The 25,787-nt window shown below is 39.6% G+C and overlaps 1 protein-coding gene across 14 annotated transcripts in view; it reads right to left on the reverse strand.

The window, feature by feature from the left end:
- Positions 1–25,787, reverse strand: part of adgrb1a (adhesion G protein-coupled receptor B1a) — a 572,033-nt gene that overhangs the window by 328,882 nt on the left and 217,364 nt on the right. For 12 of the 14 annotated variants that reach the window (XM_048528814.2, XM_048528824.2, XM_059646189.1 and 9 more), the window contains exons 5-6: positions 17,156–17,320; positions 7,157–7,321 (exon numbers count right to left, since the gene is read on the reverse strand). In XM_048528814.2, the coding sequence (XP_048384771.1) occupies positions 7,157–7,321; positions 17,156–17,320 (330 nt within the window). The remainder of the gene's footprint in view (positions 1–7,156; positions 7,322–17,155; positions 17,321–25,787) is intronic. The other 2 variants (XM_059646190.1, XM_059646188.1) reach the window with 1 other exon arrangement.

Raw genomic sequence — 25,787 nt, forward strand, 5'->3', positions numbered from 1 at the left:
ATTTTCCTGAATCCTATGCCTCCTTACTTTCTGAATGAGCCTACCATGTGGAACCTTATCGAATGCCGGGTTAAAATCCATGTACACCACATCCACTGCTCTACCTTCATCAATATGTTTTGTCACATCCTCAAAGAATTCAATAAAGCTTGTGAGGCATGACCTATCCTTCACAAAGCCATGTTGACTATTTCTAATCAAACTGTGCTTTTCCAAATAATCCTAAATACTATTTCTCAGAATCCTCTCCAATAATTTGCCCACCACAGAAGACAGACTGACTGGTGGTAATCTCCGTGATTATCCTTATTCCTTTTCTTGAACAAGGGAAGCTCATCTGGCCTCCAATCTTCTGGCACTACTCCAGTGGACAGAAAATATGCAAAGATCATTGCCAATGGGGCAGCAAACACTTCCCTTGCTCCCTGTAGCAACCTTGGGTATATCCTATCTGGCCCAGGGGCCTTATCTTTTTCAAAATTATGTTTTTCAAAATTTCTCACATACCCTCCTTCCTAACAACAACCTGTTCAAGCATATCTGCCTGTTTCATGCTGTCTTCACAAATGTCAAGGTCCCTCACACTGGTAAATACTGAACTAAAGTATTCATTAAGGATCTCCCCTACCTCCGCACACAAGTACCCTCCACTATTCCTGATTGGGCCTACCCTCACTCTGGCCATCCTCTTGTTCCTTACATAAGTATAGGAAGCCTTGAGGTTTTCCTTGATCCTGCCCACCAAGGTTTTCTCATGCCCTCTTCTAGCTCTCCTAAGTCTATTCTTCAGTTCCTTCCTGGCTACCTTGTAGGTCCCTAGAGTCCTGTCCGATCCTTGCTTCCTCAGTCTTAAGTAAACTTCATTCTTCGCCTTGACTAGGTGTTCAACATGTCTTGTCATCCAAGGTTCCTTCACCTTGCCATCCTTTCCTTGCCTCAGTGAGCCAAACCTATTCAATATCTGTAGCAACTGCTCCCGAAACAACTTCCACATTTCTATTGTGCATTTCCCTGAGAACATCGGGTCCCAATAGGTGCTCTGTAGTTCTTGCCTAATAGCATTGCAATTTCCCCTGCCCTAATTAAAACCTTCCATACTGTCTGCTTCTCTCTCTCTCCATGACTCGAGTAAAGGTCAGGGAGTTGTGATCACTATCACCAAATTCTTTCCCACCAAGAGATCTGACATCTGGCCTGGTTCGTTGCCAAGCACCAAATCCAATACGGCTTCCCCTCTAGTCGGCCTATCTGCATGTTGAGTCAGAATTGGACACACCTGACAAAATTTGCTCCATCCAAACTGTTTACACTTACGAGGTTCCAGTCTATATTAGGGAAGTTGAAATCACCCATTTACTTCTGCACCTTTCCAAAATCTATCTCTCAACCTGTTCCGCAATGTCTTTGTTGTTAATGGGGAGTCTATAAAAAACTCCCAATAAAGTGACTGCTCCGTTCCTGCTTCTGATTTCCACCCACATTGGCTCAGTAGAGAAATCCTCCTCCATGACCTCTCTTTCTGCAGCTATGATACCATCCCAGACTAACAATGCCACTCTCCCACCTTTTTACTTCCCATCTCGTCTTGGCCTCAACTTCACTTTCCTGCCTGTTCTCCACAAACTTTAAACTCATTCCTAATTAAAAACCTAAATATCTCCTCCTAACATTTATTGAATTTCCTGTGTTTGTTACCAGGGTGGCATACCACTAGCTACATTATTTTTTCCAGTTGGCCAGACATAACTAGTGAGGTTACACAAGGTTTGGTCTTCGAACCCAAATTTTGTTGTTCTTATATTATTTCATTTAAGATTTTACCAACTGTTTCAGATATCGATTTGCAAAGAATCAGAAGCAAAAATCTGACCTGTGCAATTAGGTCTATCATGTTTAATAAGCTATTTAAGGGTTTATTTGTGTATTTGCCTGTTTGATATTACAGGATTTACGGGGATGTCTCAATGGGGAAGTAATATGCTGTGTAGAGACAATCTTAGCGTAAGGAGCAGGATGCTATGGGTATGGCTATTACTTGTGGAGTGAGTAGAGAGACAATGTACCTGAAATCAAAGTCAAAGAAGTGGAGATTTGTGGAGGGAAGAGAAGCATTTGTAGTGATACAATAGATTATAAAGATAATGAGGAATGACACCATTGATTAGATGCAAACATATGCTGCTAGAATGCAGGCAGAATGAAGTCTGCACCGCTTATGCAAATCTTATACGGAAAAGTCAAAGATCTGTAAAATAAATAGCATTTCTATTTTATAAAGATTTTCTTTTAACATGTGGCTCAAGGGATTTTGTCCACAATGAGATAAATATCATTATCTGTTAACTGTTAGAACATTGTAATCATAATCATCTATGTTCTATGTTCTATAATGCGGAGTTAATCCTGATTACATCTCATGCCAAAACTAAAACATGTTTTCTTAGAGTAGTTCACCAGAAGAAAGCAACACAGAAAATAAAACATATGCCACGTTAGTGATGAGCGTAACATGGAATTTTGAGAGGACCCCTTCCCCCAGTATCAATGAAAATCATGAATTGCAGCTGACGCGTGAATGGTTATTATATGTATATTTGGACAAATTGTGACGACGTTTGAAAAAGCAGCAGAGTAAGGAAAATTCTTAAATTTTTAAAATATCTGTGGAATCTGAAATTGGTTTCAAAAAAGCTTTGAAAGAACTTGAAAGATTTCATCGATTGTAGAGGAATAAATTCTAATTCTCCTTAATAAAAAGAATGAGTTCATGTGGCTCCATTTGGAGGCAGCACCAACAGCGAAGGAAGTTAACATTTGAAAATCATGTCTTCAGATAGGAAGAAGAACAGAGAGCTGTAGCAGAACAGCGAGCAGAAAAGGAGCTTTCCAAGGAGCTGTGTGTGTGTCACAGATGGCCAATAAATACAGACCAAACAGCGTTGCCCACATCCCACGAGGGGAGAAACAGAGTTTGATAGGACAGGGAGCTGAAGATGGTGTTTAAGCAGAGATTATGAGCTTGACATTTTTACGATTACTATTTGGCTTCATTAGAGACAATTGGCCTGTTTAAGGTAGATTAGTGAAAGGCTCTGAATAAAGGAATCTCTAACAAAACGATGCCATCAAGGGTGTCATAGATATTGAAAAGGAGGTTCTGTTGGACTGCTTTTATCAAAAGATGGCATCTTTAGGGCCTTCAGATACAACTATCAGTGAATGTAATTTGATGGCTGAATCAAATCGTTTGAAAGTGACAGAACCTGTGTAGCTGAGCTGGATTAGATGACTTCAGACCCGCATATGGTGTCTCATGTCTGTGGAGAGACTTATGTGTTATTGTGGGAATGCCTATATAAAACAAGATTTACCTTTACATTTCAAGTATCAGTTTGCTTGTTAACTTCTGTTTAATTTGCACTGGTTCCGATTCATGATAAAATTAAGTGAAATATTGGGAATTTCTTCAGCTGTAGGAAACTTGGTAAAACTGATTGTTTTAATTTGCCATCCCCCACTTTAAGAAAATTAAAGACCAGTACATAATCGATAGAGGCTGATTAGGAAATATACGTGTGTACTTTAGAGATTTAAGGCTTAATTGCAAGCAATGATCTGACGTGACTTGAAAGAATTGCCAAAAAAAAGGAATGATTTACAGGCTGTAGCAAAGCATATGGGGCTTAACAAAATTAGGAACTAAAGCAAATGGAATCCTTGAAGAAGTTAATCAGCACAAGGGACTTAAGGAAGAAAGGAACAGTTCTGTTAATAAAATACAACTAGCTATAACTGAACTTATCATAGAACTAAAAAAGATTGATTTAGAAAAGATGAGAGGAAAGTAGGCATCAAAATGATGCATTGAGTTCCAGTTAGGTGAAATAAAGTTAAAGAAATGTCAAGAGACAGACAGACTGATTAAAAATCTGTCAGGTAACCAAGGGCTGTATGGGAAAGGAAAGAATGTGGACTTAAGGATTATCAGATCAGCAATGATATCACTGAATAGCAAAGCTTTTTTGATGAGCCAAATGGTCCACTTCTCATCCTCTGTCTTATGGTCAAAGGCTGATTCAAAGAATTTCCCCTTAGTACCTAAACTGAGAGAAGAGGGAATGGAGCTGTCCTTGAAGAAAACTACCACAATCTAAATTAGCTGAGAGAGCAGTGGTCTGCACTCCTACAAAGAGTTTAGATATGGAAGGCTTTGTGGGTAATCCTCTATTTCAGACATATATTTGACAATGAGAAGGTAAAGATTGCCTAGTTGAGGCAGAAATTTAGAAATCTGAAAAAGAGAACAAGCTCCACATAGAATTTGAGATAATGGGAACTACAGATGCTGGAGAATTCCAAGATAATAAAATGTGAGGCTGGATGAACACAGCAGGCCAAGCAGCATCTCAGGAGCACAAAAGCTGACGTTTCTGGCCTAGACCTGATGAAGGGTCTAGGCCCGAAACGTCAGCTTTTGTGCTCCTGAGATGCTGCTTGGCCTGCTGTGTTCATCCAGCCTCACATTTTATTATCCACATAGAATTTGTCAGGGCCAAGGAAATGATAGTTGATGGATGGTGTAGATCCATGAAGGTGGAACAGAACTTTGATAAGCATAGAAAGATGATTTTGGTGCAGGAATTCAAAAATAGTGTCTCTTTGGTAATCAAGACTTGCCTAATATGGGAACCCTCTGTAATGGCATACGAACGTGTATTAAGTGACGAGCTTATTACTAACGGGGTGAAATTTTGAGCCTACCAAAGAGAGCAAATTCAGTGTTGATGATGAGAACCGGTCTGGCCCTGCTGAAAATAGTGGAGAAGGTAAACATTCAGTCCCTCTCAGGTTATTAAATGTGAATGTTCTTGTTTCATTTTAATGGGCCAACATGCTAATCTTTAGGACTCAAATAGAGTTAGACTAGTGATTGTAAAAAGGATCAGGTGAATCTTACTGAGTAAGAGATCTTTAACTGGGGCTGTTAACCTGGGCCAATCAAAGAGCCTTGGCTGACAGATATGACAGGAGGTGCAGAGAGTCTACTCACGTTAGAGACTAGCGCTGAGCTGACTAGACAGAGTCCATGTACTGTGCACATATGAATAAAGGGTGATGGGTGACAGGATATCAGCCTCAATGCAGTTATTTCAATTAGGGTGGTTGGATTGACCAGCATAGGTATGCTGGGCTGACAGGCCTTTTTCTGTACTATACATCTCCATGACTCAATGACTCATAAGAAGGTTGAATGCTAGAAGTTAAAGAGCACAAACAAAATAGTTGCATTTTCCCAGTTATGATGGTTAAAATAAGCATGGACTCACCCACAAACTCACTTAGACTGAATCAGTGAGAAAAAAGCTATACAGATTTTGATTGAGGATCAAGTATCCCAATGTTTATCCAGTAAGGCAAGCAATTGGTTATTGTTCTTTGAGATCAGATCAGCAATGTGACTGACATTGCCAGGCTGTAGGAATTCCTCGAAAATATTACTGAAGATATTGCATAAAGATACTCATTTACTTCATTCATGGGAATTATTTACAAGTTCCGTTATGTAACATTAATTTAAAATGTGGCTTAGTTCTTTATTCTATTGTTGTGGACATTACTATCGATGCACCATTGAAGCTGTTGACTTCTTATTAGGAAACAAATTGGCTGGGTATAAATTCGTGTGATCTCCAGCAGTTTCCGAAAGGCGAGCACGAGTTGTTGAGGCAAATGTTTTACAAACATAATCTGACTGGACTGTTCTCAGATTGTAAAAGCCAAAATAACTGTGGATGCTGTAATACAGGAGCAAAAACAGAAGTCGCTGGAAATGCTTAGCAGATCTGGCAGCATCTGCAAAGGAAAAAAGTCAGAGTTTACATTTCATGTCCGGTGATCCTTCCTCAGAAGGTGATCCTTCCTCTGAGGAAGGGTCACTGGACCCTAAATGTAAATTCTGATTTGTTTCTTTACAGATGCTGCCAGACCTGCTAAGCATTTTTAGCAACTTCTGTTCTCAGATTGTGTGATCTGACTATTGTCAGATTAGCTCCAGACTCATCAAGTTAGGCAAGAAGAAATAAATGCAATTGTTGTGGAGGACAATTCAAAGATTTGGAGAGCTGATATTATTCTAAGGATGTAAATGAGATGTTGGTGCATTGCTTAGTGATCTGTGCCAGTTAACTACTAACAGATAGAACTTCAACTGAGGAGCTTGCCACTGATAAATGTTCCTGGGCAAGTAGCTAGAAAGGTCTTTGAATGTGACCATATCAAAGATGCAATTTTAATAAGTGAATGCGTCCTCACAGGCCAGCTGAGAAGAATTGGCTCATCGTCTTTCAAATTGCTGCCCATCTGTAGTTTACCTATGAGATCCCAATTACAGGGTATGTGTGTATTCAGAAAACTCAAGCTAAGACACTGGATTTTTATTGTCCGTAGGTGCATATGGATATGGTAAGTCTTTGAAGGACATTCTACATTTGTCAAATAGTTGGGAAACCCAACGTTTGAACAAAATGATTGTAGAAATGAGATGGGGAAACTTTTCTTCACTCAGAGTTTGGGCAACTGTAGAAGGGCACATGGTGCAACATGCTTTTATTGTTATATTTGATTGTGGGATGAAGGCGTTGCTGGCTGGCCAGCATTTATTGCCCATCCCTAGCTGTGGCCTTGAAAGGTAATGGTGAGCTACCTTCTTCAACTGCTGCCGTCCACATTGACTGTAGAAAGTGATTTTCTTGCTTTGGCTTTTGGCAAGTTGTTGGTGTTACCTTGACTATTTATTGGAAATTTACCCTTTCATTTCACGTACAATTGTCCCCATAACTTCTAAAGTATTAGTTGTAAAATTGAAACTGTCATTTTGGGATTATTTGGTAAATTTAGTTAGTTTGTTTTATGGCTTCTGTGCACAGATTGAATCATTATCTAAACAGTAAGGCGGAAAGTTTAATCTGACTAACTGAAAACCCACAGGATTGAACTAAAAAACAGATTTACACACTGCCCAATATTGCACTTCAATGGAGAATAAAATCAGGTGAATACAACATGCTCCCAATAGCTTCCACAACCAATGGGCTAAAATTAACCTTGATTCTTGTCTCTCAATTAAATGTAAATATAAATGTAATAAACGGCATACCAGGACAAAGTGCAATGTTGCAGAACTTGGTTTGCTTCTCAGGCCCTTCACAGGGATTCCCTCCAAATTGAGGTTGTATGCAGGAACGGGTACGATCTCGGTGACCCCGTCCACATGTTGAGGAGCATAAACTCCACGGGGACCATTCCTCCCAGACACCATGGACTGAAAACAGAACAACAAGGTCTTGATCTCAGTTTACAGTTAGGTCTTTCTGTGAAAATTTGGGGCTCAGGGAGAAGACAATCAGTATAAATTAGATAGTCCCGGGAATTTGGTGTGCCATAAACTGACTGTACAGCAACTCTGCTTCAATAACCACTCCATTCTGCTTAAAAATGTATGCAGTCTAAATAGACAAAATTTGCTCTCCCATACCAGCAAATAGTGATTTTTGAATAAACAAACACATATCTCAATGGCACCATGCAAGTAGTCTACAATGTCTAACAAAGAATGCATGTGCATCTAAACCAGACAAAGCATAAAGATTATAAATTTGAACCATATATTGGTTAAGTTAGCTGATAGGATGGAGTTATGGTCACTAAAATTGGCCTTAGAATTTCTGACAAAATCAGTGAAATATTAGCTGGAGGTCCAATTATCAATTTGCATTCGGTAATTTACATGGGCATGTCCAGGTCAACCGTCCTAAGATCAAACACCTGACAAGCAATGATCATCAAGCTTTCACAAATAGATGGAGGAGGAACGAACTGTTAAGTTATGTGCAATGTTTCACAATCATACAGCACATTTCATTTTAATAAATGAATTTGTTTTGAAATGTAATAACTCATACAGTGTCAACAAACTGCTTATGTGCAAAACCAAAACTGGCAGAAAAAAAGCAATGAGCTGTTGGCCATGTTTGTTCAGGAACAAGAGACTGAAGCTAAGGATACTTCATGTTCATCTAGTTTGGTTTAATGCTTCATCCAAAAGACAAGCCATTTATAGTGTATGTATTTCCTCAACAGTGCACTAACGTGTCTATATAGTTCATGCACTGAAGTCTTGAAGTGGGATATCAGTTCACAACTTCTGACTTGGAGGCAAGATTCCTATTGTTGAACTAAGGTTAATGTATCTTGGTAATGATCAAATTGGTTTGGGATGCAGACTGTACCCATGGAAGAATACCCCATCAAGATATTATAATTTGAGGACAAGATAAAGGACATTGAAAATAAAAGTTTTGACCTATTGTGAAAACAGAATGTTCTGAGTCAATTGCTATTCATCTTCTCCAATTGTCATGCCCATATATATTAATACTGAATTATCTCAATTGCAATGACTAATTATTGGTAACCACTTGTCACTCAGAGCCATCAAAATCTTCATAGCAATGTATACAGATTTGACTTAGATGTGCTAATAAACAAAAATGTTGATACGGCACCAGAATTCGTCAGTTCTCACTTACATTAATGAACAGACATGCGTATATCTCTTTATTCAGAAGACTGGTCCATGTGGAGGCTTTAATTCCCAAGGTAGGTTGCAAAAACAGAACCAATTGCAGAAATACTGTCTCCAAGAGCTTACCTACTTTTATGCAGGATGGATCTTTGAAAGCACTTCAGTTATAGCATGTCATATTTGAAATGGTGTTGCCTATGAAGAAGGCACAATCATCAGCCAGACTAACAGTGATTGTCTGAAGCTGGCAAAATGCTACCAACCATATATGTACATCTAACTAGCAGTGAAAATAGGGACGCACAGATTTCAGGACTGCAGCAAGCCCATGAGTAGTTAAACTGTATCGAAAAGACAGCAGTCAGCGATATTCTGTTCTGGCCTATATCTACCTCCATAACCTGCACTGCATGTCACAATAATGATCTTTAAACTTTGCCCTGGGGTGGAAAATCAGATGACCCCTCCTTGCAATCACTCCAGGCAGTACAAATTATACGTGATCAAATCTTGACAAGGTTTTTGATGCTGGATGCCCCACAATGCCTACAGAAGTTGTTTTATTTCTGAACTTTGCTTCTTGCCACATATTTTTCTCCCTTTGGCACTTCTTTCTCCTCTCTCTCATTAGTTTTTGGCAACAACTGCTAATTTGTCAGGATGTCTTTTGAGCATTTTCAAAGTTCACATATAATAATGGCACTTAACTTTTTAGGGGTTCAATTTCTCATAAATGTCATTTTCACTTCACAGTTTTCTGGTCACTCCTTTTATTCTAACACCATGCAAGGGTCTGAGCTGGGCACAAAGATGTCAAAAATAATGGCATTGAGTTGACAATAGAAAATTTAGATTAACACTGCAGGTGAGATGCTCACTTGTGATTAAACATGCCTGCATGAAAAATTGATCCTAGTCACACTGTACTGAAATGCACATAAAATGTGGATAAACCTTCTTTGTTCCAATCAGTGCATTTGAGAAGCATGAGTAACAAGCTGTTTCACTGTTCATTCTGTAACTCTACAGGGCTTGGTTAAACAAAACATTGGCACATCGTAGGAATTCCATTTTGTCTAAATCTAATAGGTTCAGTCCAGCCCAATTTTGCTTGTTTAGGCTTTCTTTTGTGAAAAACAGACTGTGCAGTGTACAAGAAACCAAGCCTAAGCAAATAAGTTTGGAGCTAAGAAAGATCTTTAATGGTGGTAATGACTTGAATGTATGATCCCAGTCTTTTCAATTTGGCTCTCAGCTCAATGAATTTGGGCCATGGCCCACTGCTGTTTTGTTCAACAGCGACGAATAACAATTATTTATTCTACCACAGGAAATGAGGACTTTATGTTCTGCATCAGAAGAACACAATATGGTAGGGGGCTCCTTTAACAAGTAAAGTCAGGAGAGCCAAGCATAGTGATGTTACTCAACTAAGCTCACACAAAAACTGACTGTGCTGCCTAGTCACCTCTTTATTTGCCCTCATTTTCTGCCGAGTTTGTTCTTTAACAATTCAGTGATTTCCTGTGGGATTATTGAAGGACAATGTTTCTTCTGCAGTTCCCATACCAAAGATCTGCTGTGTGGCCACCACTGGACTGTTGCCACCGTCACTGTTCTGATATTATCTAATCAAAGAGTGTACCTGCGTGTGCCAAACTGGAGCTCAGTGTCTCTTTCGTAACAGTGTGCCAATTATGAGCCACAGTTCGTGATGTCTTGACAAACACCAGATTATGATATAAAGTGTGATTCTTGGCAGCCATTTGAAATTAAGCTGATAATGAACCTTTCTTACTCAACGACATGCTTCCCAAGTCTCTGATGCCTGTTGCAGAGCTTCTATTCAGAACAAAATTATTCTTTCATTCTGAAGTTGTAAGGAATTGAGTGTTTAACTTTGATCATGTTTTATTTTGCCTTATGAAGAGTGCTTTCTTTAATCAATTATTGCATTTTTGCAGAGTTTTGGTGCATACACAAGAACGTGTAAAACATCTAAAGGCTATTCAGTCTGCCAAGTATATTCTGGTCACAGCCCACGTGCAATTAATTCCACCTCCACACAATCATGAAAGAAGATTTTGCATTAGTATATTCTGAAGTCCAAAGGAAATCAAACCAGATACCCGAGCTATGAATACATTATGACTCGGTGTGGATTTTCAATGCTGCCCTTGGGAACAGTACTCCTTCTTCCAAACACAACAAGAAAGGAATCATAATAATCATTGCATTCATCTCAGGCTATTTTAAGTTCCATAAGTATCAATGTTCTTCTCAAAGAGATAATTCTCTAATTTCAATTGTGTTCACACTTGTACATTAAAGAGCATATCCGTGCACGGTGAGCTGGTGTTCTTCTGGAAAAAAAATAAGTAATTCCCAATGACAAAAAAGAAGCACTCTTTAGCATGGCAGTAGAAATTCAAATAACTGAATCTTTCTTACAAATAGGCCTACTTCCAAACATAATTGCTTTTGCATGACAATGCAAGAGAAACTGGATTTTGTCCAGTCAATAATCTTCCCTGATATTTGTTATCTCTTTGCTCTTGATTTGTCAAACAACTTGTTAATTTCTGTAGGGAATCTTACACTGCAGAACAATACCACACAGTCCATCTTTGAAAGAGCTATCCAATTAATTCCAGCAACCCAAAACATCCCCCCAAGGCACTGCAAGGTTTTCCTTTTCAAGGTTGCATTCAATGCCCTGTTGACAACTAAATTTGATTCCAAAACCCTTTTAAACGGTGAAGTCCAGAACTGTACAAACTACAGCAGAGTGATGTTCCTCCTCATTCTTTTCTCTGATCCTTTAGTCAATTACATTTAATTTCTGTCCTCTGTTTATTGAATCTCCCCGCCAAAGGAAATTGTTCCTCCTTAATTTACTGCTTAAAAAAAATCTGTCAGAATTTGAAAAAGTATTAAACTTCCCTTAAATTTATCTGTTCTAAGAAGAATCTCAACTTTTCTACTTTCCTGAACTAACTAAAGTCCCTCATCCTTGTAATAATTAAAATGATTTTGTTCCACAACTATGGTGAGATGATATTACATCTTTTAATCATGAACTTCCTTTTGTACTGAAACTTAGCAGAAATTGCTTCGCGTTACCACTCAACCTTGTGGGTTAGACTTCGCTGGCAAGATCAGCAGTTTTAGTCCATCCCATGTTCCCATAGAAAGCAATGGTTCACCCACCTCCTGAGCAACTGATACTAGCTTGCTAGGCCACTTCAGATGGCAATTAACGTCAACTGCACTGCACATCATTGAGAAGCTTCATCTAGCCATTTACTTGGATTGCACCTTTGTTTCTTCCACAGATTTGTAGCTTACACACTCAGCAATTTTCTTGTAAAGCCATGACCCATCAGAGCTATTCACACTGACAGTCAGATATTCATCTCCTGAGCAGTTAATGAACTGTTTAAATAATTGGTAAGTGTGAAAATACTGTAAACTTGTAGATCTTTCACCAGTATGTAAGGAAACCACAATAATGGAGAATTTTCATAAATCCAGGTTTAATGTCCAGGGTAACAAAGTGTGAAGCTGGATGAACACAGCAGGCCAAACAGCATCTCAGGAGCACAAAAGCTGATGTTTTGGGCCTAGACCCTGTATTACCTTGACAATAACTTCACAACTGGCAGTAAATCTGACTTCAAATCTTTATCTCAATAATCTCAATGTCTGATCTGATAATCCTCAACTTCACTTCCTTGCCTGAACTCAACAACCTTTGATACCCTTAATGATTAGAAATCTGTTTATTTCAGCCTGAATACCCTTAACAACGCAGCTTCAACAAGAATTCTGAACAGTTACTACCCTCAAAGCTGTCTTCATTCTACCATTACAATTAAGTCAATGGATCAACTCTTGTTTAATGAAGAGGGCAGGAGGACATGCATATCAAACTGGTGAAACTACAGTCCAATACATTATTGTGTATTAAAAAGTGGAAGGAGCATACAATAGACAGGGTTAAACAGGCACGCAAACAATGGATGATATCTCAGCTCCGTACCTCTACCACTTCCAATCAAAAAGTGGATGCCCCACAAAATCCCATCCTCAATGATGATGGAGACCAGGACATCAGCACAAGAATCATAGCTGTAGCATTTGGTCCAATTTATTGAGATGTGCCAAGTGAATAATCCATCTTGGCTTTCTCCTGAGGTTCACAGCTTCACAAACATCAGTCCTCAAGCAATTCAATTCACTTCAAGTGATATCAAGAAATGACAGAAAACACTCAGCACCTCAAAGTTGTGGGCTGTAACAACAGTTAGAGGAAACTATTGATGACATGTGCTCCAGAGTTAGTCGCACCTATAGCCAAGCTGTTCTGTGCAGCAACAACCCAGGCATCTACCAAAATATTTGGAAAATTGTCAAGGTGTGTCCTGTGTATTAAAAAGTCTGAATTTAACCTCACCAATTAATGCTACATTGGTCTGCAATCAATCATCAGCAAAGTGTTGGAAACAAATTATCAACAGTGCTATTAATTAGCACTTGCAAATAACCTGCTGACTACCATTCACTTTGGGTTTTTCCACGCCACTTGATTCCTGACCTCATTACAACCTTTGTCCAAACATGGACAAGAAGTTGAACTTCAGAGGTGAAGTGAGAGTAATAATATTAATATTAAGGCAGCATTCAACAAAGTATGACTTCAAGGGCTGTAGCAAAGGTAGAGTTAATGGGAACCAGGGAGAAAACTTACAGCAATTGGAGTCATACCTAGCATAAAGGAAGAAAATTGTAATTGTTAGAGGTCAATCGTCCCAGCTCCAGGACATCTCTGGAGTTCCACAAGGTGATATTGTTAGCCCAGTCATTTTAAACTGCTTCACCAATAAGTTTACCTCCAACAGAAGGTCAGAGATGCTGAGATTTGCAGATGATTGCACAATTTTCAGCATTATTTGTTACTCCTCAGGTACTAAAGCAGCCCATGTCCATGCATAGAAATATTCGGATATATCCAGGCATATCCTGATAAGTGACAAAGTAACATATTTTTTATGTTCTAAATCCCTTACCCGTTTTACCTGAGTCAGATCCTTATGTCCATAAGCATAGACCAAATGCAAAGGTATTAACTTCGAGGGTATGTGTGCCGTCTGGAATTAAGTTTCCAGAAAACATACCCTCTCTGTGATTCATCTTTGTAACTGTAACTTGTGTCCAGGTCAATAATATTGAGCTAAGGTTCCTCAAGCTACAAACACCTACTGCAAATGCCTTTAGTCAGATTTCAAATACTGCAGCTTCAACCTATCAAGCACCCTGCTATTTTGTTAGGTGCTAATTCATCCACTTTTCTTTACTCCTATTCCTCATAAGCTCTACTATTGTTTGCAGCCCTAACTACTACTTAAAGAACCTTTCATTCACTGATAGTTAACCTATATTTTGAAAGATAAATGAGAAAATACTCATCAATCAATCACTTACATGCTTCCATGTGATGCCAAACATTGGTTTCTTCCAATCCACACACGGAGGTCCTCTCATTACCACTCATCTCTCCACACTGATCCATGGGGTCCATTGCTGTCTCTTTTTCTCTCTGTTGTCCACTCATGATGCTGCTTTTTGGAAATTCTCTCTCTCCACTAACCCCAAATTCCACGCTGCTTTAGCCATGTTATTGTGGGCAGATAGCAACGTGGAAATCAGAACACTAACAGATCAGCCATGATCTTATTGAATGATGGAGCAGACTAGAAGGGACAAATGTCTTACTTCTTCTCCTAATTTGTAAGGTTATATTTTCATTCGCTTTGTGGACTCTCTCTATCTCCCTTTCTCTGAATATTGAAATTCATATAATTGTAACAGAACTCCCGTTCGCTTTCTCTCTGCAAAATCTATGATGTTTCACGATGTCTTGCACTTCTTTGAATTACGCATTGTTTTATGGAAACTCTCTTTCTCTCACTAACTCCAAACTCTATGCTACTTTATGTGCTCTCTTTGTCCATGATTCTCCACCTGATCCTGAACAAAATTCCTTCCTCGACTACTTAACGTATATTTTTCCACCTGAGGAATGATGAAAAAGGTTTGAGGAAGCTGAGTCAATACGCATTGGAGTAAGAAGACTGAAACACAAGCTTATTGAAACAAACCAGATTTTGGTGTACTTGACAGTGTAGACAGTGATAGATTGTTTCCCCTCATGGGGAATCTAAAGCTAGAGAGCACAGTTCTTTATTTTAAGACTGAGATGAAGAGAAATTTATTTTCTCAGATGGTCTTTCGCCTTTAGAATTCCCTTCTGCGGTGCCTATTTCACTGAATGTATTCAAGGCTGAGTTAGAAAGAATTTTGATTGGAAAGAGAATTAAGAGTACTGGGAAACAATCAGGAAAATGAAATTCGGCTGTAATCAGATCAGCCATGATATAAGTGAGGGTCTAGCTTGGAGAACCGAATATTCTCCTCCTGTGTTCTATTTCCTTTTTAAAAGGTGGCAAATGATTCTGAATACACAACAACCTCTGAGAGTATTATGACACTATACCACAGAGAGATAGTAAAAACTACATGTATGCCATTCCTTTCGGTTAAAAAAAACAATGTAAAACTCCTGCTACAACAAAAATATCAATGCAAGGAATCCATCAACATTTAGTGCTCATAACAAGATCTTAAAAGCTGTATGTTACTATGAACAGCTATATCGGGGTGTGAAGGGGAAACACAACTAGGTTTTTGCAATAAAGAATGCCATCACACATAGACTATTGGGGTGCATTTTGACTCTGCATTACTGGAAAGCAGGTCATAACAAACTGGCAGCTCTTTTTATAGAGAAGTAGGAACTGTAGATGCTGGAGAACCTGAGATAACAAGGTGCAGAGCTGGATGAATACAGCAGGCCAAGCAGCATCAGAGGACTAGGAAAGCTAATTTTTAGGGCCTAGACCCTTCTTCAGAAGATCGAATTTTCTGAAGAAGGGTCTAGGCCCGAAACGTCATCTTTCCTGCTCCTCTGAAGCTGCTCGATCTGCTGTGTTCATCCAACTCTGCACCTTGTTAGCTCTTTTAACAGTTCACAGTAGCATCAAATAAAATAAAAAGGTGAGAGAGATGTAAAGCAATTGATAGCAAATTAAAAATCAAAATCTACTTGTTGGTGCATAAGCCAAACTCTAAAAGTAATGTAAAAAGCCACGGCATGTACTGGTTGCATATGGTAATGGTTTTGAAAAGATTAATTTGGAAGCTGCATTAAACTCTATCCAATCTGATGATGTCATGCAGTTTTGAGTGGGGATAAGGAAGAACATTTTTGGATTTGTGTGCAGACTTTATTCGCAGGTCTCCTCACGGTCTTGGTAACAAGGTTACTTCAACAATATAACTTTGCTGCCATGCAATAATCTACATCTTTGTGAAGGCAAGAGGTTCTACTCACTCAGACTTAACTGCTGGCAGTTAACTACCACAAACACAAGGTACAAGTGGTTGGTATCACAAAACCAAACATGACAGCAGTGTCAAAGGAACTCAAAAAAAGTATTGTATTTTGTACTTCAATATTAACATGTAGAGTATTTTAAAATGTGTCACATGGTAAAAAAGAAACACAAACTATCACTTCAGAAGATCTATAAAAGAATATTCGGTGAATTTTTTTTATGTTACAGGCAGACCAGACTTCTTGAAACTTTTGAAGGCAGTACAACATGCCTAATAAGACCTGTGTAAATCTCCCTCACTGCCTAAACAAGGCTGAAATCAGGTTTATTCTTGACAGTTCAATCTATTGCATTACCTAAGGTTAAGGAAAATCAGTGCTTTTTTTCCTATGTGAAGTCTATAGCATCTTTCTCACCAAAGCAATTAGAATTATTTTGCTTGTGATTATTTCTATCATGTAATCTAGGTTCACTTAAAAAGCAATTGCTATTCCAGGTAAGTTCAGAGAGAAGTAAAAAAGTTGTATCCAAATGTTAAGTGATTTCACAGTAAAGAAAATAAAACATTACACAAGGAAAGCATCAGATGAGCAATGATAACTATGCTGAATAAATTGAAGGTAGGGAATTCATCACAGCAACATACTTCTGGAATCAAGATTAAAGTCAGAAAGAGAAGACAAAGGTATCCATTTCCTCACACCTGCTACGAGCTCTAAGAAAAGTGCGTTTGTCATGTTTTAACCCTGCATTGACAGTAGAAGACTACAACACACTTGTAAATAAATGAACAAAAATCAAGAATCTTTCTTCTCTTGTTTAGAAGATCTAAAGGTCCAGGGAATAAAAATGTCATATTGGTACCTTTGGTCATGAGTTTGAGTTTAGTGCATATTGTCAGGTCAATGGTAAAGAACATCAGCATTGCATCAGACCAATGTCATTCAAGACTTTGGAGTTTTGATGCCATCACTCACCATTTCCCAGCACTGTCAAGGTCAAATACCTTGAAAAGTCAGAAGCATAGACTGAAATTAGGAAGGTCAGAGAGCTGGGATAAATAAGTGAAGGTAATGTACAGCAACAACAGGTGTTTCCATTAGTTCAAGCAAACCTGGACACACTGCTGAATTGTTGCATAGTCTCATTTCTCGCAGAGGTCCACTACACGAGGTGCCATATGGAGATGATACACAGGATCTCATCCGGGTCTGTGTACCCTGCCCACAAGTCGAAGAACAGACAGTCCAGGGGGACCATTCCTCTGCTGCAGGGTCGCCTGAAAAAGAAGATTCATTTGATTGTTACACACTTATGGCTTTATTGTTGCTGTATCTTCTTATTATTTGACCATCACAATGAATGATACCAAACAGATCTTCACATAAAGAAAGTCAACAAAATAGTTTTGAAAAGCAAGTGATATACAACATGAAAAGACTGTGCAAATGAGGATGAAACAAAGATATGTTAAAATGAGTGAAAGCAAATAAGAAAAAGTCACAGCATTCTTGCGAACAATTAAGAGAGGGATAAAGAAACAGTAAAGCACCATGCTATAAAAAGTGTTTGCAAGAATAAGTATAGCTATGGTCAATATGAAAAAGGTTGAAGAATTTTTCATGCCAATGGAGAATTCCAGTTCAAAAAATAAATCAAAGGCTTACATCAAACAAAAATCTTGTGAGCTGCGTACTATCATCATTCTTAAAATTATACCTCAGATTCTGAAACTGGAACTCCAGTCACATTTCCATGGTCAGTTTCCAAGAATCTAATATAGTCAAAGTAGAGAAAATGTATTGATGCAGTGGTGACGTCTTGTTCATTTATCTAGATGTCTTGATGTGAAAGTAACATTTGGTGGCTGAACATCAACAGTGTCCTAATTTTTACCTATCACAACATTGGCAGCCTCTCCAAATTAGACATCTCTGATCCACTTTATTAAAGTCCAATCAGAATGTCAGTCATCCATTCAATGAGCAGGTAACTGATTAAGTGCTGATCCTGACAGCACAACTCAGTTGTAAATTATTGTCATTGAATGCTTAAAGAAGATCAGCAGCATTTTAGTCTTGTATTTGCATCTTATGCACTGGATTGGCTGAGTAGCAGGAAGCCTTCAGATAATCCACAAGATGGCAAAATGCCATCTGGCAGATCGAGAAAACTTGTAAATTTCAAAAGTTGAACTTGGCACAACAGCGAACAGGTCAAAAATCTGGCTACAGCATATCAGTAAACTACTGAGTAATGTGGTTTCACCTCCAGCACAAGGAATAGGTTATGCTTTATGCTGAGCTTGCTCCTGGCTATGCGAAAAGCATGTTGCAACATACAAATTGTGTGGTTTCAACAGAAGATCTATATTTAGCTTGGAAAGTTATTACTGATTCATACAAGTAACAGGAAATGGCTCCACTTGGTGTGGTATGAAGAATTCTGTGATCATGAATGAATTTGATGTAAACTGCAATGATAAAAAAGAGCAGGGGGACAATTGATCAACTGCAACCTAATTCCTTTATTGAAAGCAGTTTAAATTTTTACTTTTCTGATTTGCTTATTCACTTCTGCTCTAAGTTTAAGGAAATTCTTTACACAGAAAGTTGTGAGAGCATGGAATGCGTTGCCAGCAGCAGTTGTGGAAGCAAGGTCATTGGGGTCATTTAAGAGACTGCTGGACATGCATATGGTCACAGAAATTTGAGGGTGCATACATGTGGATCAATGGTCGGCACAACATTGTGGGCTGAAGGGCCTGTTCTGTGCTGTACTGTTCTATGTTCTATGTTCTATGTTCTAAATTTGTTTATTCTTAAGATTCCAAGGACAGAGAAGCAGATATATCCACAGATGCTGCAGAACTGCTCAGAATTTCAAACACATTTTTGCTTTTATTTCAGTATTTTCCACAGTAGTTTGTTCTTGCCAAGGAAACCATTCCAATTGAGAATTAACAAGTAAAATTTGGCCTTTTCCTTTAAGTTGCTTCATGGTCCTTTGAACACCTGCATTGAATAACCTCGCTCAATTGTTCAAATGGTGTTTTTACTCAGGTAGACTCTTGTTGGTGTTTTCATGGTTTTGGTTTTTTTCCATCACAGAAACAGTTTTCCCCCACCCCCAGATATTTTTTTGAAAATAGACACGTTGAATAAATATGATGTGCGGTACAAGCAGAAAAGTTATGTATTTAGCTGAATTTTCATTCAAAAAAAGCTTTTGTTCAGGTGCCGCACAACGCACTAATGAAGAAGTTTAGAGAGGATGGAGCCAGGCATAAATAGCAAAATGGATTGTTAGTAGCTTCAAGATAAAAAAACAGAGAGTGGGAGTAATGGCTAATTACTCAGAGTAGCAGGAGGTGGAAAGTTAATTTTAAGCATCAAAGGTTCAATTAAACCCTTTGCACTTTGAATTATTTCAGAGAAACCTTCATTAACAGTACAACTCTCAGCATTCAAAACTCTTCAAGTAATAAAGCAGCCTACTTCAGCAGGTAGCGAGGCTTGCACAAGATTCAGGCTTCAAGTTTTAGTTGTTAAGTGGAGGCAACATGCTCATTGGTGTACGGCAATGCCCATCTCCAACAAGAGACAACATGACTACCTACGTTTCAATATACAATTACATTATTATTACTCAATCTCCCAAAGGATTACTAATGGCCAGAAACTGAAATAGTTTGACATATGAATGATTAAATATATGAACAAGTCAAAGATTAGGAATTATGCAGCATTTAATTCATTCCCTTATGCTCCAAGCCTGTTCATCACCAATAGACAGAAATCATGAGTGTGAAGTACCCTCTACACGACTAGAGGGATGCAGCTCCAACAACACTCGAGAAGTTTGACAAAATAGCGACCCACTTGATTGGCAATTCATCAACGGCTTAAGTCTGCATTCCTTCCAATATCAGGTTGAAGCAGCAGTATGTAATATCTACAAGATTCCACACAGCAACTCACCAAAAATCTAACGGCAACATCTTTTAAACTTCCAATCTCAACCACCTTCATGAACAAGGCCAGTAAGCACATGGGAACACTATCACCTTCACGCCTCCTTATTAATAATACACCATTGTGAATATCAAATAAAGTGCTGGAAATCCCTCCCAAAAGCACTGTGTATTTACATACCACATGTGTGTGAGCATTTAAAGCACTGGCTAGACTCAGGAGAGGATATACACAAAGATCTTCAGGTAACCTGGGCTCACAATTTTGCCTTTGCATTATGAGCAGTGCCATATCTCTCTCAATGAACTATCCTTTAGGCCAAGCACTTCTCCATAACGAGAGGGTAGGCATTATTTTCCTGCGCCTGAGATATGACTGCCCTGGAGCGAGAGGCTGAGTCCATATGACCGTGTATTTTGAAAGCCAGAGTGAATCCTGGGTGATGTAGTCCACCCTTAGTCACAGTCTCACTTTACTGTTCAGCTTTATGGGAGTCACCATCTCATCAAGGTAGCAGAGTTGGCCAAAGAGACAGGAGTAGTATTTGCAAAAAGATTGAGATGTGGGCAATTAGAATGATCGGCAGAATGGAGAATAAGGACATGGTGCAACCTTTACATCGACCTCAAATACTTCCTCAGAAATAGTAACACACAGTAATTATTTTTCTTGCTCAGCAAACTTATTCATTTATTTCATACTTTAATTACATTTTGGGAAATTTATACCTAAAGTTGCGCCAGATGAGATCTCTGGCAGCTGCTGACGGGTTTCTTGCTAAAGCAGAATGAGAAACTCACAAGAAGACTACATTCCTTTTAGGGGGCAAAGAGCAAACATTGGAACTGCTTAGCACATCTGGTGACTTCTGTGCAGAGAGAAAGAGAAGCCAATTCACTGTAAATTGTAACCAATTCATATGAGCACAAGTTAGTATTGCTGCCTCACAGCATCACAGACCCAGGTTAGATTTCAGCCTGAGGTGCTGTGTAGAGTTTGCATGTTCTCCACATGTCTGCGTGGGTTTCCTCTGGGTGCACCGGTTTCCTCCCACAATCCAAAGATGTGCAGGTTAGGTGGATTGGCTACAGTAAATTGCCCATAATTTCCAGGGATGTGCAGGCTAGGTCGATTAGCGATGGGAAATGCAGGGTTGTGGGCGCAGGATGAGGAGCTGGGTCTGTTGAGGGATACTCTTTGGAGGGTCAGCGCAGACTTGACGAGCCAAATAGTTTCTATCTTCTCTGTAGGGATTCTATGATTATTTAATTAAAACTATGAACATGAATCTTTGTTTCACTCTTCACAAACGCTGCCAGGCCTTTGGACATTTCCAGCATTTCCTATTTATCTTTCAGACTTCCAGTGTCTGTGTTACATGGATCTCTTGTAACATGCTTCGTGATGGGATCTGTGAGTGTGGTTAATTTAAACTTAAAATGAGAAAATATTTATCACACAATGCAAAATATAGTCTCATTATTAACTTGAGTGTACAGAAATGTTACATTACTGTAGGTGAATCTGATACTGCTACTTTACTGAAGGAAATTAGTTAACCAGATGGGTTTTCTTGACAATCATTTAATAATCATCATTAGTCCCTCAATTCCACTACCCACAAATCAAATTCCACCATCTGCCATGGTGGGATTTGAACCAGGTCCCTAGAACATAACATTTGTTGGGTCTCCAGATGAGTATTCCAGCAATAATTTCACTCAGCTGCCACCTCTCCAGTTGTTTGTGATGCGTGTGTGGGTTTTGGATGTTACTGCCTGGATACTGCACACAGCCAGGGTCAAAGAAGAGTTTGATTTACCAAGTAGTACAATTATTTGGCAAAGCCATGGCCCATGGCTGTAAGATAAATCTTAGTGAATCCTGAATTCTCGTTGGAATTTATGAACAGGGTCATACAAACGTCAAGAAATGTTGCTGAACCTACCTAAAAGAGTTTAACCCTACCTTGACTATGAGTTCCAATTTTTAATTCCCACATCAGAAGCATGATAGTGTAGGTTAAAAAGGACTGGAGGTGTGGGTGGATGTGGGAAGGGTGGTGAAAGTGGAATGTTATTAAGTGGCTTTCTCCATGGAAAAAGATGCCTTTGCCAGCAACAAACATGTCTTATTGCCATGACTGTGCAATTATACATTACACGATTGGTCAATGGACAAAGAGCTGTACAAAGTGGCTCTCACAACAAACACCACCATTTTACTTCTGTGGGTTTCAACTGGCATTAGAAAGAGACTGAACTTTTATAAAACAGAATTTGTGAGGTGTGGGCAGTGCTGTCAAAATCAGCATTTATTACCCACCCCTAATTGCTTCAACAGCATTTAAGAGTCAACTGCATCACTATTGGTCTGAAGTCACATGTAGGTCAGGCCAGATAAGAAAAGCAGTTTTCTTCTCTAGTAAACCAGATGGACTTTTCTGACAACCAACAATGGTTTCATGAGCATTGCTGGACTGTAAATTCCAATTTTTTATTGAATTCAAATTCCACCATCTCCCATGGCAATATCTAACCAAGGAAGAGGTATTTTAAAGTTCAATGAACATTTCTGTAAATTGAAGCTCCTTGGAAAAACTTCTACTAAAGGCATGAACAGTTCTTCCTATTTTACCAAAATCTGACTATGTCGGCAATCCAAGCCAATGGCTGAAGCCTTTAAAATATTTAATCACATCGGCTACAAGACAATTAATGGGTCTTTGCCCAGGGCTAAGATGAATGTGTATTGTGGCAGTTTGGGATAGCGACTATCTTAAATTTTGAATGATATAAGAAAGGCTGTGAATGACCATTTTGTGTAGATAACAAGAACAACTCTAAGCAATACCTTCAGAGACAGGGTTCTCAGCCAAAACCAGAACAAGGAAGAAAGCATTCAGAAATATACTGATGCTCTGTAAAAAGACAATCTGCAAGTGCTCTAACTATAGCCTAACATGAAAACTTTATGTGTCTCTCCAAAATTCTGATGACTTGCTTAAGTATTGCTACACAGACAAATACTGAGTATTCATTTACAGAGGCCATCACAGCTGCTGAATATAGATTCAAGTTTTTAACTCACTTTGGGAAGAGAAATCTTCATGAAAGCCAGTCATACAACAATCCTCGAGAGTGATCACCCTTGCACCTCTATAAGCCTTGTGTCATTACTTTAAATCTTGTACATAAATTTTAGATGATAACATTTTACTTGAATAAATGTGAAATAAATTTTGTAGGTTTCAATAAATTAACATTTGTTTAAGAATAAAACTTTGCCCCTGGTTCTTTATCAAAGAATACTTTCTCAAAGAATACTTTGTTCTTTCTCAAAAGCATTCGAAGATGAAAAGTGTCTAAATGAGGATTACAAATTCAGTTTGTGAGCTGCTCTGAGAATACATCTGGTGTGGTTGTGATAGCATAAACAAATCCTTTTAGAAATCTCAGCGGGGTCGTGATTATTACTTGTTGACCCCAGGAATGTGAATGTTTTACCATTGCCATGTATAGAGTGGCACACCCGTATAAAATTTTCAAAATAACCTATCCTTACGAGAGTCATTTTCAGTTGTACACATTTATTTTTGAAATCAAGTCAACAGCATGTGACTAGGCCTTCAAAACAGACTGAAACACAGCCTTTTTTGATGGTAAGAAGAGATTCAAATGAAAAACTGAGACGGTCTCACAGTCCACGCTCAATCCTTGTCAATCTTTAACATTTTAAAGCATGTGGGATATTTCATAATATTTTTCCACTTAGTTCTCCTTTTTGCTTCTGCAGTCAAAGTAATCACATCCATAAAGATTTTCTGTGTTACTTCAAATCAATATTACAGGAAGAAAATACTTGACACGACAATTTAAAAAGAGTCGAGAAAGACAATTTTACTGAAGCATATTGGTATCTTTTACCAGAATTTGCACAAATTCTATGTTAGAAATCTAGTCTTGCAATTTTCAAGTGATTTATGTCCATTTGAACAAGTAGCTAGCTAGCAGAAAATCTAATAAATCAATTCATTTCTCTGAATAAGTTTGACTATTAATTGCTAACATCAGTAGGAGCATGAATAGATAAAATTTCTTTCACTTAAATAACATTCTTTCAGATCATAAAATGTGAGGCTGCATGAACACAGCAGGTACAGCAGCATCTCAGGAGCACAAAAGCTGATGTTTCGGGCCTAGACCCTTCATCAGAGAGAGGGATGGGGTGACGGTTCTGGAATAAATAGGGAGAGAGGGGGAGGCGGACCGAAGATGGAGAGAAAAGAAGATAGGTGGAGAGGAGAGTATAGGTGGGGAGGTAGGGAGGGGATAGATCAGTCCAAGGAAGACAGACAGGTCAAGGAGGTGGGATGAGATTAGTAGGTAGGAGATGGAGGTGCGGCTTGGGGTGGGAGGAAGGGATGGGTGAGAGGAAGAACAGGTTAGGGAGGCAGAGGCAGGTTGGACTGGTTTTGGGATGCAGTGGGTGGGGGGGAAGAGCTGGGCTGGTTGTGTGGTGCAGTGGGGGGAGGGGACGAACTGGGCTGGTTTAGGGATGCGGTGGGGGAAGGGAAGATTTTGAAGCTGGTGAAGTCCACATTGATACTATTGGGCTGCAGGGTTCCCAAGCGGAATATGAGTTGCTGTTCCTGCAACCTTTGGGTGGCATCATTGTGGCACTGCAGGAGGCCCATGATGGACATGTCATCTAAAGAATGGGAGGGGGAGTGGAAATGGTTTGCGACTGGGAGGTGCAGTTGTTTATTGCGAACCGAGCGGAGGTGTTCTGCAAAGCAGTCCCCAAGCCTCCGCTTGGTTTCCCCAATGTAGAGGAAGCCACACCGGGTACAGTGGATGCAGTATACCACATTGGCAGATGTGCAGGTGAACCTCTGCTTAATATGGAACGTCATCTTGGGGCCTGGGATAGGGGTGAGGGAGGAGGTGTGGGGGCAAGTGTAGCATTTCCGGCGGTTGCAGGGCAAGGTGCCGGGTGTGGTGGGGTTGGAGGGCAGTGTGGAGCGAACAAGGGAGTCACGGAGAGAGTGGTCTCTCCAGAAAGCAGACAGGGGTGGGGATGGAAAAATGTCTTGGGTGGTGGGGTCGGATTGTAGATGGCGGAAGTGTCGGAGGATGATGCGTTGTATCCGGAGGTTGGTGGGGTGGTGTGTGAGGACGAGGGGATCCTCTTTGAGCGGTTGTGGCGGGGGCAGGGTGTGAAGGATGTGTTGCAGAAAATGCGGGAGACACGGTCAAGGGCGTTCTCGACCACTGTGCGGGGAAAGTTGCGGTCCTTGAAGAACTTGGACATCTGGGATGTGCGGGAGTGGAATGCCTCATCGTGGGAGCAGATGCGGCGGAGGCAGAGGAATTGGGAATAGGGGATGGAATTTTTGCAGGAGGGTGGGTGGGAGGAGGTGTATTCTAGGTAGCTGTCGGAGTCAGTGGGCTTGAAATGGACATCAGTTACAAGCTGGTTGCCTGAGATGGAGACTGAGAGATCCAGGAAGGTGAGGGATGTGCTGGAGATGGCCCAGGTGAACTGAAGGTTGGGGTGGAAGGTGTTGGTGACGTGGATGAACTGTTTCAGCTCCTCTGGGGAGCAAGAGGCGGCGCCGATACAGTCATCAATGTAACGGAGGAAGAGGTGGGGTTTGGGGCCTGTGTAGGTGCGGAAGAGGGACTGTTCCATGTAATCTACAAAGAGGCAGGCATACCTGGGGCCCATGCGGGTGCCCATGGCCACCCGCTTAGTCTGTAGGAAGTGGGA

This window comes from Stegostoma tigrinum, chromosome 5 (assembly GCF_030684315.1).
Source record: "Stegostoma tigrinum isolate sSteTig4 chromosome 5, sSteTig4.hap1, whole genome shotgun sequence".
NCBI lineage: Eukaryota > Metazoa > Chordata > Chondrichthyes > Orectolobiformes > Stegostomatidae > Stegostoma > Stegostoma tigrinum.